This window comes from Silene latifolia, chromosome Y (genome assembly GCF_048544455.1).
Source record: "Silene latifolia isolate original U9 population chromosome Y, ASM4854445v1, whole genome shotgun sequence".
NCBI lineage: Eukaryota > Viridiplantae > Streptophyta > Magnoliopsida > Caryophyllales > Caryophyllaceae > Silene > Silene latifolia.
Genome location: NC_133538.1, coordinates 273052141 through 273066532, shown reverse-complemented (window position 1 = coordinate 273066532; position 14392 = coordinate 273052141). Strand labels below are relative to the sequence as shown.

Here is a 14392-nt window from a genome sequence, read left to right as displayed (position 1 = left end):
AAATCTAAGCCAACAAAGTTTTTAACATTTGGGAGACCAATATAGTGAGTTATCATTCATGAATTTTGTAAGAGCTGTAAAGAAAATGGAAGTGTACCCTGTCGTGAATTCAAAGTACACAAATTAGTGCTATTGGAGCTATTGTACCAATTACTAATGCGTATAATCAATCTAAACGATTTAAGAGTACATAAAAAATATTTTAGGAGTAATTAAGTAAATTTGCATGGAATTGGAGTTGGAATCGAGCACAGGTGGGATTTAGAATTTATTGTAGCTTTTTAAGACTATAATGTAACAATTACAAGCGGGTTATAAACAAAATATTACCAGAGGCTCGTGCATCGCACGAGCATTAAATCTAGTTATATTATATATATATATATATATATATATATATATATATATATATATATATATATATATATATATATATATATATATATAGAGGCGGGATCTCGTGAGTTGGGTTCTTACGGTGAGTTGTGAGTTTGGAAAATCTGGACCATTAGATTAAAGGAAAACAAGGGCTAAGATGAAATAAAAAAAATCAAAGCCCGACAAAATCTCGTTCGTCCTCTTTCCATTCCAGCCAGAAAAAATACATTAGACAACCGTAGAATTTGGGGAAAATAAAGTAGCAGCTTCTCAATTTCTACAATTAATAATTAATAATCAATTCATCATTCTTCCTAATCCATGAAAATTCTCTCTTCAAACCGTCTTTGAATCGGATTCACGTCAAATTACAACTCACAAACATCCTGTTCGAGACCAGTCGCTAATTGTGAAGATAATTTGATTGCGAATCCATCTATTTGATTCAGATCTCCTATTCTTTTGTTGAAATTCTATGTAAATTTCGTTAATTAATGGTTGGTTAAATTATACTCCATTCTGGTTGTCAGATTCACACAATCCTTGAGGAAACCCTGCAAGCTATTGGTGCCAAGGCGATGGTCGTGGGTCATACTCCTCAGACTCAAGGGGTGAACTGGTATGTGTGTGTTAGCGCATCCATGTTTGGGATGACTTCCCTTTTGATAAACTTGATGATATTTTGTTTGTTTTACCCTTGCAGTGAGTATAACTGTAGCATATGGCGTATTGATGTCGGAATGTCCAGTGGAGTTCTGGATTCCCGGCCTGAGGTATATATGTATTCTGATTGTTTTGAGTATTACTCTCGTGCATAGTGTTTTTAACATTCAATGCATGATTCCTGCCCAAGGTTATGGAAATATTAGACAACAAACCAAGAGCAATTAGAGGAAAAGGCGACACTGTTAGTGAACTGCAAGTCCTTACTTATATGTAGAAGCAATTATTACTCCTACTTCAGTACAATGCATACAAGAAAAATGTAGAGGCGGTGTCTGGTCATTGTAATTTGTACTTGTGTAGGATTATTATGTTACCTTGTTGAGTTAGTAGCAACTTTAAAAACTTCTCGCTCTTCCATTGTTGATAGTTGATACACATTAAAACATCTTTGTCCGCTCTTCACTCCTGGGGTTCATGATACTCATTACAACATCACCTATTTCTTTCCTTGTAACTAAATTCACTATTAGCTTACTATTGGGCATTTGATCCCAAAAAATAGGACAAGTTAGCATTGGAACTCCAGCATATATATATATATGCCTTCACAATGTGTCCAAAATCCTCCAATTGCAGGTTGGCACAGTTGGTCGCACCACAAAACCATTTTCACCCACCCCGCCCTTGAACAGGGTAGTCATCATTATTCAGTTTAAGGTTCAAGTGTGTGAATGAGGGACGAAGGTGAACTGTTGTGGTTGATTGATGACGGAATTGAGTCGTGGTAGCTGCTCTTGATCGATGTTGCTCGCAGGTCGAAATTGAACCATGAAATGACAGCCATGGTTGTCGAAACATGGTGTTTAATGCGGCGTCGAGGTGAGAAAATGAAGCTAGATATGGTGCTCGTTTTCTGGGCTGCTCGTGGCGGTGCGATTCAAGGAGTTTCGTTGTCTTATTAACAACGGTCGTCCCATCAGAAAAGGGAAACCAGTCAACGTCAAGTATTGCTTTTTACAGCGTACCGATGTGATCCCTCAGAAATCTCAGATTTCCTGCTGGTACATGCCCTTCTTGTTTTTCTTTTTAATATTTTTAAGAGTCTGGTTTTCAGAGAAGTCTGGAAATTATAGGGAGGGGTTTATATGGGTGTTTATGATTGAGACGCAGCAAGCGGATATGCTGGAAAAAGCGTCGTTGATTCAGATGCTCGTGATTGTGTTTTGACGAATGGAGGCAGATTATTCAACTCCTCCGATACAGCTAATTGTGGTGGCGGAGCTTATGGCTGCTCCGGATGAAGGAGGCACCGGTGGCGGAGGTGCTGATGGTGTGACGCGGCAGGTGCGTGGGTTTATTACTAGGATAATGCAGGATATTGATGGCGTGTTGAATACCGCGGTTGGAGGTGGCGAGAAAGGGAATGTTAAGTTGTTGAAGTTCTGAGCTCAAATGTTAAATTGTTCACTTTTTTTGTCTTTGTATATTGTCTTGCTTGTTTTAGATTAATATTCCTGAAACGACTCTGGATTATGACTATAATTGATGTTTGTGGTTCTCAAAAATTCATATACATATTGTGTTTTTGATGTGTTGGGCCATGTTTGCATTATAACACGTGGAATAACATCACAATAACATGCGGTAAAAAAAATATTAAAAAAATCAAAGTAGTAACAAAAAATCAAAGTGACACCGGAATAACATCACAATAACAGCAGAATAACAGCACAATAACATGCGGTAAAAAAAAGTAAAAAAATCAAAGTAGTAAAAAAATCAAAGTGACAACGGAATAACATCACAATAACATGCGGTAAAAAAAAGATTAAAAAAAATCAAAATAGTAAAAAAAAATCAAAGTGACACCGGAATAACATCACAATAACAGCAGAATAACAGCACAATAACACGTGGTAAAAAAAAGGGAAAAAAATCAAAGACGTAAAAAAAATCAAAGTGGCACCGGAATAACATCACAATAACACCAGAATAACAGCACAATAACATGCGGTAAAAAAAGAGTAAAAAAAATCAAAGTGGTAAAAAAAATCAAAGTGACACCGCATAACATCACAATAACAATGGAATAACGGTAGAATAACAGCACAATAACACGTGGTAAAAAAAAAAAAAAAAATCAAAGTCGTAAAAAATCAAAGTAACAATGAGAATAACATCACAATAACAAATGTGGAATAACAATAACAGCACAATAACATGTGGTAAAAAAAAAGAGAAAAAAAAATCAAAGTCGTTAAAAAATCAAGTTAAAAAAAGCACAATAACAGAATAATAACACGAGGTAAAAAAAATAAGAGTGAAAAAAAATTCAAGCAAAAAAAAATTTGGTACAAAAAGAAAAAGAAAAAAAGGTAACATAATGAGAAAATTAGAGAAAAACATAAGAGAAAAAAAAAATCAAAGTTGTAAAAAAAAGCATAATAACACGAGGTAAAAAAAAGAGATAAAAAAATTAAAGTAAAAAAAAAAAAGAGTAGCACCAGAAAAAAGAGAAAATAAACTAAATAACAATGCTTTTATATGACAACTAAGATTAATCTTGGCCACTCATCTCTAATTTAATCTAATGGTTGAGATTCCCCCAACTCACAACTCTATAGAGAGAGAGATTGGATTTGGTGATTTTGGTTCTTATGGTGAGTTGTGAGTTGGGGGAATCTCAACCATTAGATTAAATTAGAGATGAGTGGTCAAGATTAATCTTAGTTGTCATATAAAAGCATTGTTATTTAGTTTATTTTCTCTTTTTTCTAATGTTACTTTTTTTTACTTTAATTTTTTCTCTTTTTTTTACCTCGTGTTATTATGCTTTTTTTTACCACTTTGATTTTTGTTTTCTCTTATGTTTTTCTTTAATTTACTCATTATGTTACCTTTTTTCTTTTTCTTTTTGTACCGGATTTTTTTTTACTTGAAATTTTTTTTACTCTTATTTTTTTACCTCGTGTTATTATGCTATTATTGTGCTTTTTTTTTACCTGGATTTTTTTTACGACTTTGATTTTTTTCTCTCTTTTTTTTTACCACATGTTATTTTACTGTTATTGTTATTCCGCTGTTATTGTGATGTTATTCTGCTGTTACTTTGATTTTTTTTACGACTTTGATTTTTTTTCTCCTTTTTTTTTACCATATGTTATTGTGCTGTTATTGTTATTCTGCTGTTATTGTGATGTTATTCTGCTGTTACTGTGAATTTTTTTACGACTTTGATTTTTTTTTCTTTTTTTTTACCACGTGTTATTGTGCTGTTATTCTACTGTTATTCACTTATTCTGCTTGAATTTTTTTTACTTGAATTTTTTTTACTTGAGTGGCAACATCAATTTTTTTTTACTTGAATTTTTTTTACTCTTATTTTTTTACCTCGTGTTATTATACTGTTATTGTGCTTTTTTTCACTATGATTTTTTTTTACGACTTTGATTTTTTTCTTTTTTTTTACCACGTGTTATTGTGCTTTTATTATTATTCATCTGTTATTGTGATGTTATTCTGCTGTTACTTTGATTTTTTTTACGACTTTTCTTTTTTTTTCTTTTTTTACCACGTGTTATTGTGCCGTTTTTCTACTGTTATTTTGCTGTTATTGTGATGTTATTACAGTGTCACTTTGATTTTTTTACTACTTTGATTTTTTACTACTTTAATTTTTTTCTCTTTTTTTACCGCATGTTATTGTGCTGTTATTCTGGTGTTATTGTGGGTGCCACTTAATATGACTTTGATTTTTTTCCTTTTTTTACCACGTGTTATTGTGCTGTTATTCTACTGTTATTCTGCTGTTATTGTGATGTTATTACGGTCCGGTGTCACTTTGATTTTTTTTACTACTTTGATTTTTTACTCTTTTTTTTTATTGCATGTTATTTTTGCTGTTATTCTGGTGTTATTGTGATGTTATTCCGGTGCCACTTTGAGTATTTTTTACGACTTTGATTTTTTTACTCTTTTTTACCACGTGTTATTGTGCTGTTATTCTGGTGGTATTTTGGTGTTATTCCGATGTTATTCTGGTGTTATTATGCTGTTACGCCGGTGTTATTGTGTTGTTATGGCGGTGTTATTCTGGTGTTATTGACAAACTAAATGCATTTTTCCCTTAAAAAAAGCACCTCCGAAAAAAAATCGGGTTGAATCGATTCGGGCTAGCAACTCTAAGCAGCTAAACCTATTTCGTGATCACTTCAATAAATCAAAACCCTAGAGAAGTGTTCATCTCTTTACCACACTTTTGATTTTTGTCAAACAAAAGTTAAAATGAAGACGTTAATCACCAAATTAATCTCATCATCCAAAATCACAGCTTCTTCAATTTCAATTTCTCGTAATTTTACTATTCAAATCACAAAATTCTTCATCATCAATTCCCAAATCCCCAATTCAAAACCTAAAATTCTGCTCAAATTCAAATAGTACAAGTTTTACACACTATGAAGCACAAATTATAATACAACATTTTATTCTTGGAAGCTTGAAGCTTGTGATCGCGAATGACTGCATTATGCAGACAACTGAAATCATATTTTGTCAATCTTCTCAGCTTTGACAACTGGATTTTCCCGAGCAATTGCATCCTGGGCAGTTCCTTTTTAATCAAATGCTTAGGAATATCTGTTGGGAAATGTGTCCTCAACAATAGTGCGATCACATGATTTAAATATCATTATTAAATCTCATTTTAAGAATACAATTGGGAAGTAATATTGTTACTGTCAACTGGTCAACATATATCGGTAATGATTGGTGACTAGAGTTTGACATTCTTGTTAAGTGTGACGGTGGTGATCCGTTGACCCCCTAGGTCATACCTAAAGGGCAATACTCTTAATTGATTATTTAATTAATCGTATAATGTTGCGAGTTAATTAAATTACTTGAAAATTGACGGACGATTTTGGAAGTAAAATTTACGTATCAAATTGAAATGTGATTAAATGAGATACGGTCTGAGTAATTGAATTGTATCATTACTCGGATGAAATTATTGTTTAAAGAAACAATCGGAATTGAATGATTTATTATAAATACAATCTGTTGTGATTTATAAATTGGTAAAATATTTTGGCACAAGTAATTATGATATTACTAAGTCGATTTTTGTATGTGACGTATTTTTATTAATACGTTGATTTTTAATATGTTAAAAATACATAACAAATTTATATCACATATGACATGTGACATATTGACAATTGACAAAAATAATATGGATACCATATTAACATATGTGCCGAAAATAAGAGGAGGTTTAAGCCAATATTGTGGTTGTTTTATTAAGTGGTAAACACAATCATTACATGCTTTAGTAGCCATGCAAGCCTACTAAACATTGTGAAGACAAATGTATGCATGCATTGGCTCCCCTCCCACTCACCCTTGGTCCGGTTTTTTTAAGAGGGAAAAACTAATTGTTTTTCCCCTTAATTTGCCTCTTAGACTATAATGTAAGGTGATTATTCATTCATAAAACAACTTATCTAAAATAAGAGAGTTTTAGAGAGATAAAATACTCCCAAAATTCCTTCTCCTCTACACGGTTTTAGGAGCTTAAAACCAAAATAATTTTGGTTCAATTTTCACTACATTAATATTATACTAGTACTTATAATATTAAGAGTAAATTATCAATTACACCCACGCCAAATACACATTTTTACATTAACTCCCACGTCAAATTTTTTTTTTAAATTACACCCAAGTTAATAGCTCAGTTTATAAATTGCACCCAACCCCATTTTCCGTGAAAAAATTATGAAATGACAATTTTGCCCCCGAATCTATTAGTCTGATTTTGTGTGATTTTGAGTTACTTCCCCTATTTCCTCCTCCACCTTTGAGCTTCATCTTTCTCCTCCATTACAACTTCATCTTCTTCCTCCTCCATTACAACAATAACCATGAAGCCTTCCCCGATTTCAATCATTTTTTCCTTATCAAATAAATAAAAAATCCAAACACCTATACTCCATACACAAATTAAAATCAATAAGCATTGATCCAACCTTAATTGATATCTCCTCCATTTTACTTCTAATTATTTCCCCTTAATTTTATCAATTGACTTTTTGGGTGGTTGTTTTCGACTTTTTGTTGTTGTCTGCTTTATTCCCCAAACCCAACAAATATTGAAAAATCTCCCCAAACCACCCGCACTCGTACACCGAGGCTCAAGCACGACCACCAAGAGTTGCTCATCAACCCAGATTCGCACCGCCTAATTCATTTGTTTGATGTGAGGGAAATTATTTACTTTATTTGTTATTTATCCCTAATTCATAATGTGCATTTGGGTTGATAAATCTGGAGAACTTGAAATGAAAGAAGAAGAAAGAAGAAATTAAAAAAAGAAATTTGAAGAAAGAAAAATAATAATAAATCTGGACGGAAGAAAAAAAGAAGAAGAAAGATGAAGAATAAATAAAGAAAGAGGAAGAATAAATTAGAAGAGTCAAGAAAAGGAAGAAGAAGAGGAAAGAACAAGGGCAAAATCGTCCTAAAATCATTTTTTTTAAAAAAAAAATTGAATTTTGACGGAAAAGTGGCCGGATTCCGATATTGGGTGCAATTTGTAAACTGAGCTATTAACTTGGGTGTAATTTAATAAAAAAATTTGACGTGGGAGTTAATGTAAAAATGTGTATTTGGCGTGGGTGTAATTGATAATTTACTCTAATATTAGATTAAGTGTTAAGCCTTGGGTATAAAGCTTGGGGAGAGATCTTGTACTTAGATCTTGTTCATCCATAAAGGAAAAGCTCAAGAACAAGAAGAGAAAGGTGATCTCTCTTGTGCCCTAATAGCCGAAATCTACAATGTAAGGACATGATTTCTCCTCCTTTTATATTATTGTTTGCATGCATAAAATCCGTTTTAATTTTATGACAAATTATTTTAGACATATATGAGTATGTTAAAATGTATATGAATCTACATTTCCTTCAATCGGTATCTTGAGCCACGGTTGTTTGCATGCAAATTGGTTAAAAGTTTTTCCGAGTTATATGAATAACAAAATAAAACTTGTAAAATTTGTGTTATTATGATATATCACGAAATTATTACATGCATGTTAATATTTCTGGTCCTAAAATGTTTTAGGATATTTTGGTTAATTTTTCGGATTTTTATTGTTCATATTTTATAATAATGGCATTTAAATGTGATTTTATGAGTAAAAATGTCATTTTTGGTCTAAAATTAGCTATACTTCGAATTTTCACTTGGTTTTTGGATATGTTGTCACATATATTATTTTGAGATAACCTGTAAATTTTCATAATTTTTGGACTTGTTATGCTCGAAAAATGATTTTTTCATTATTAAATTCGGATTTAAGTGAAAAATAGGTTAATATGAGTTAAATTTCGAATCTGGTCATAGAAAATTAATATGTTGTCACATGAAATTTTACAAGATGTGTGTAAAATAATTGGCTATAAAGAAGTCTTTTTGCATGATTTATGAATTTTTGAAGAAAAATAGCATAAATAGTGACATTATTAGTGGAAAATTAATAAAACATAATCTATGACTTAGGAAAAACGTCTAATGTTGCATTTTATTATATTTTTCAGATCTAAAATTGAAAAGTTAGTGAGAATAATTTTTCCATGTTTTTATGATTATTTTATTAAAAATCGATAAACCGCAACATTGTTTTTCCGGTAAATTTTTCGAAATTTTTAACCTAAGATTTTGAACATTATGAGTTTCATGGATTTTTCCAGAATGTTCATGAATTTAAATTTCAAATTTTGAATTTATTTGAAATTTTTCGATTTATTTGAAGTTTAATGGCTTATTTTTGTAATTTTTGGTCCATTTATGAACAATTTTATAAATAAGGGTTAATTATGGTCAAATTATTAGTGAAGACTATATTTTGAGTCCTAAGAGGTTAGGGTAATTAACTTATACATAAATATGAGTTTATGCATTTTTGTGATTATAAAATGTTGAAATCACGCAAATCCGTAAAAACCGAGTAATATACGATATTGGCTAATTAAAAGGCGATTTAGCATAAAAATTGAGCATGTTCATACATATTATAATGCTGCATTTTTCTTTATGATTGTCATAATTTTAATTTATGTAATTTTGAATTATGTAATTTTACTTAGTATGGCCTTAGATTTTAATTGGTATTTCCCGAAATGTATGGGAATATCGATTCGGTTGTAATTTTTATTGTGATCTCGTATCACCGTTTTGTAATTCAATAGATTTATTTTATTTTAGTTACAAATGTATAATAGGAAATTATGTAATTTATTATGTAATTTTATTCATTCCGGAGTTCCAAAAGACGGATTACTTCAAGAATGGCGATACATAAAGACGGTGTTACCTCGAGATGCGTGCCACAACCGAAGTTCAAGGGACCAATGGAGTTGGTTTCCGAATATGTAATAGATTAATAGTTTTTCTATTTTAGGAAAGGCCATACTAGGATTTATTTACTTTTATGCTTGCATTTTATTTTATGTCACATGCATCGCTAAATCGCCATAACTAAACATGCATTGTTATTTTATCGAGTTTATCGACCGTGTCAATTCGAATTATCGTAGTTCACCGCTTTAGTTCACTTAAAACGTGATAGATAATAAATTGACATGACCTCTCGCTAAAACAACTAATTGAGACATAGCCTTACCAAATAGTAGAAACCATGAAAACCTATTTCGCGAGGGAGTGCACTCGGCTACCCCGGGGTACAAACCTTGTTACGTAGGGGAAGTGGGTGATAAATGTTAATCCACCGAATTCATGTTGATGAGGGTTTCATCGGCTACCCCGTGCCTAAGTTAATGTGGGTTTGGATAATGGACACATTTATTCGAAATTTGGATTGAACTCAACAAAAGTAATTGATAAGGGTTTCATCGGCTACCCCGTGCCCTTGTTGATGTGTTTTGGGCTATAGATAAATATTAGAGTAAATATTATCGACCGAGAGTTCTAAAAGTAGAATCGATTAAAGAGTTAATCCACCGAGTTATATTGATAAGGGTTTCATCGGCTACCCCGTGCCCAAGTTAATATGAATTTGGATCTTGGAATCATTTATCATAGTTGGGTAGAGGTCACTATGTAAATGCTATACTTTTTACAAGTATTAATATGACGATGAATGTTTTGTTTTCCACTATTCCGTTATCATATTGTTCTATTTCTTTACCACAATTCATATACGATATCATTTCGATTTTGATTCAAAACTCCATTAAAACATCGTAACTAAAGACAAAATATGAATTTTCTTCTAAAGACCTCGTATGAACCATTGCTAAGGATCTCTTGTAAAGAGTATAGATTAAAGTTATTCATTATCAAACAGGTTTTTGATTCTTGACTAACACTTCTACTTACAATGGATTGTTATTCATATACTTAATTGAATTAAGTACCTTGAAGCGATAAATTATTTTGGTAATTAGTTTTGTCAAGAATTCGTAATTGACCAAAATAACGCAACCACCTCAATGAAAGTTTTTAAGACTAAAACGAACAAATGAAGAGTGTTCTTCATGAATTCAATTTTGCTTCTCAAAGCAAAGACTCATTGAAATGAGTGGGAGCATTCTCTTAACTTGTTAAGATGAGGACGAGGTTCAAGAAGTAAAGATTATAATGGAATTGATACAAGGTAATGTTAAAAGTAAAGTTGTTGAGAATGACGATACTAAACCTATCAATCCCGACCGATAAAGTTTCCATTGTCTCAAATGTTGGACACGAGAAAGGAAACTACCCCAAATTATTGAAGAATCAACAAGTTAGTTGTGGGACATCTAATGGGACCTTCTTCTTTAAATGTTTATTTGACTAAACATAAATTTTTGCTAGTACCACTTCACAACATTAGAAACCAATGGAGGTTTTCATCATTGTATTCGACACATAAGATGATTAGAATATGATGACTAGCAACAATAATGTTGAGAGATAGAGTAATTGTGTACTCAATCTAGTTTTTGGATTTAAAGTTGTACTTAATTGTGACTATTAAGTGCATAAACTCTAAATAAGAATATAAACTTGTTAAGATACAAAAGAGGTTTTCACTTTTGTGACCTTATACACCACGATTTGATGTATGGCTAGCCCATTATCAAGGTGATTATATTCTAAACCAAACTAGAATGATATATCATGTAGATGATGTAAGATTTAAACTGGTAACCCAAGATTAAACCTTAAATTTTGGAATGATGAACGCAAGGAGTTATCGAGTACTCTTGAAACCATTAGATTGTTAATGGTATATGCGTATCTTGTATTCAAAGCAAGATGTCTCGTGCCTTTTGGTTGAAAAGGTGATCGAGGTTGTATATCATCGATCCAAAATAGGTTGATCATTATCTTTTACCAACGATTTAAGTTGACACTAATATGTTCACTTAATAAGGTAAATAAAGAAATCTTTGAAGAAGTTCAAGAGTTCAAGGAATCACGATTTAGTCGTGATGGGATTATCAAAGTGAAGACTTTGATATAAGCCAAAAAAAATGTGATATAGTATCACAAGTTAATCTCTCTTAGCACGCATTATGAAATAATGTGTGGATGGATAAGAAATCAAACGCTATTCGATATGGTTTGGATTTCAATCAAGTTACTTTGAGTTACTTGATCCTTTTGGGGTTTTTATCATTTTTGTCTAAATTATTTTTCCACTAATACGAATCATATGAGATATGAAATGGTAAGGGTACCATGTTTGTAAGTTTTCACAAGAAACAAATGCTCATTTTTCCCTTTTCAATTATCACGAGTACGACGGGTTTGCGGCTCATGAAGCTGTCTTTCTAAAATACAAGTTTATTTTTGAAGACAGAGTGGGAGAAATTATTCAAAGAGCCACAAGATGTTATATCGCAAGAAACTGGTCTTTCTTGGCTACGTGAGATGTTTTGTGTAAAACGTTGTCGCAAGAAACTGGTCTTTCTTGGCTACATGAGACGTTTTGTGTGAGACATTGTTTCTTCAAAACCTAGGAGGTTAAAATTCATCACTTGTTAAAAATGATGGATTCATGCTACTTTTAAGAAAGTAAAGAGCTTATAACTTACAAAGAAATCGTTTGATTCAAATTGATTACTTCTAGAAAGTAATGAACATATGACTTACATGAGAGTGTTTAAGTCACAACTCAATATAAGGCTTAGAGCCATGAAAATCCAAAATAAAAAGGCTTGATTAGTTGCAAAGGGTTTTGCACTAATAAAGACAAATTTCAAAGTTTGATTGGATGCAAAGGGTTTTGCACTAATTGAAATGCTTAAGTCTATTTGGATCTTCTTAGGGATTGTGTTTCATTATGAGGTTATGAAATACATAGCAAGTGAATCTAAAACCCACTTCTTCAATTAGAAGGAATGTATTCAATACATGTCTTGAGTTTTGAAGATTCTTGCAATCCTAAGATAATGTGAAACTTAAGAGAGGGTCTTAAGTAGGACATCAATGAGTTGGAATCAACATTTTTGGATCATGTGATAAAACATTTCTCGATATGTCGAGAAGTTGTGTTTATACATGAAGTTTAGTGGGAGTTACGGAAATTTTAATTAGTCCGATATGTGGATGACATATTGATCATCGAGAATGATTTAAGACTTTTGGAGTATTATAATACATCTTGAATATCCGGATTTATGAAGATAAATCCACATGATATTAGCGTCAGTAAGAAGTCTTATGTTGATAAGATTCATGACTAGTTCAATTAAATCGAACATATTTGATTGATTCCATTTGCTTCATTTGCTTGGATCAATTAAATGAGTAATGATGTATAACACTTCATATACTTTGAGTATGATGAATTGTTTTCAAAATCGAATTTAAGTAATCTTTACCTAGTATATAAAGATTACCCTTAAGTGCTTGCTGAAGCATTAAGGAAGTAAAGCAAAGTGTTTATGATGCAATTTTGTGTAAGGGTGTTACACAAGTGACAATTGACAATTGAGGTTGCGCATGGTTTCCGACAAAACCATAATCAAAACACATTAGGATGGTTAAGATACCATTGTGGCTATGATAATTAAGAAGTAGATTTTCTAGAATCGTTCTAGGCAATAAAGAACAATGAGAGATATATATATAACGGAAATTGAGTACACTTGCAATCATGAGATGTGCAAGAGGATGAGTCCCGCACACTTTGTGAAAACAAGTGGGAGCTATTCTTAGGCTAAGAGGGCCTATGTCTTGATTGGATCTCGACACGTACTCAAAAAGTGTTGTGATGCAAATGTATACATTACAAAGGAAAACGAATATGTAGTAAGGTTGAGTAAGGTACAAGAAGTTGATAAAACCTACTAACCAAAGCCTTCTCATAGGCTAAACATGATGAGTCATGTCATTTCAATTGAATTGAAATGAACAACTACATGCAAGATCAAATTAGATTATAGAATATGAAATAGTAATCGGGCATTGACTATTCATATGTGATAATCGCATTTGTCGTTCGAGTTTTTCTTTAAAAACTCCTTTTATACTTTGTTACATCCAAACGGGTTGTAGTGACAATTGAACCCCGTTAAAGTGAACACGGATTAACATTGTATTCGCCCATAGTCACTTGTATGAGGTGACGTCTCGAAGTGACTAGAGTGTGATGCGATTGATGGCAAGTTCAAATGCCATAGAGTCATGTGAGATGACTAGTCGATCACATAGGCCGACTGTTAGGAACTTTTTGTCGGGCCTAATGACCGCTTATAGAGTTACGGCAAATTTATATAGCATGGTCGTGGCGGAGAGTCTGCTATAGTATTCTAATGAGTCGATTCTTTTGACTAAAGACTATTCACCTAAGATGGCACGTTTTGATTAACTTTGATTTGTGTTACTACGACCTTCGTAAATGGGGTCAAATGGGCATATTTTGGGTTATGATGGCTGTGGCTAGTCGAAGGGAATGAGTGCGATAGAATTGTCCATCCCCTTGTCGGGGTTATAACAATATCTCGGGGCCACTCGAGGAGTAATGAATCGTAAATGCGTGGCCACGCTCGGAAGGTATCCGAGTGGATACATCCGGTCAATCGATTATTCTCCAGGATCGAGGAAACCACTCTCGATATGATCACTTGCAAGTACGACCCGAAAGACACCTTGCATTGAGTGGGAGATAGTAATAGGACAAGAGAATTGGTGACGCACACTTGTCGAGGACAAGTGGGAGATTGTTGGGAAATGTGTCCTCAACAATAGTGCGATCACATGATTTAAATATCATTATTAAATCTCATTTTAAGAATACAATTGGGAAGTAATATTATTCTTTGTCAACTAATCG

The 14392-nt window shown here is 32.4% G+C and overlaps 1 protein-coding gene across 2 annotated transcripts; it reads left to right on the top strand.

Moving 5' to 3' along the window:
* Positions 1 to 567: 567 nt before the first annotated feature.
* On the top strand, positions 568 to 2633 carry LOC141626445 (shewanella-like protein phosphatase 1). Of its 2 annotated transcripts, XM_074440255.1 has the most exons (5): positions 571 to 997; positions 1082 to 1151; positions 1232 to 1285; positions 1681 to 2105; positions 2215 to 2631. In XM_074440255.1, exons 1-4 carry the CDS (start codon positions 957 to 959, stop codon positions 1777 to 1779), a joined length of 264 nt encoding a protein of 87 aa, XP_074296356.1. In that variant the 5' UTR covers positions 571 to 956; the 3' UTR covers positions 1780 to 2105; positions 2215 to 2631. The 2 variants fall into 2 exon arrangements, 1 of the variants encoding a protein (XP_074296356.1); XR_012536027.1 differs by lacking the exon at positions 1232 to 1285 and having other exon boundaries at positions 568 to 997; positions 2215 to 2633.
* Positions 2634 to 14392: the final 11759 nt, after the last annotated feature.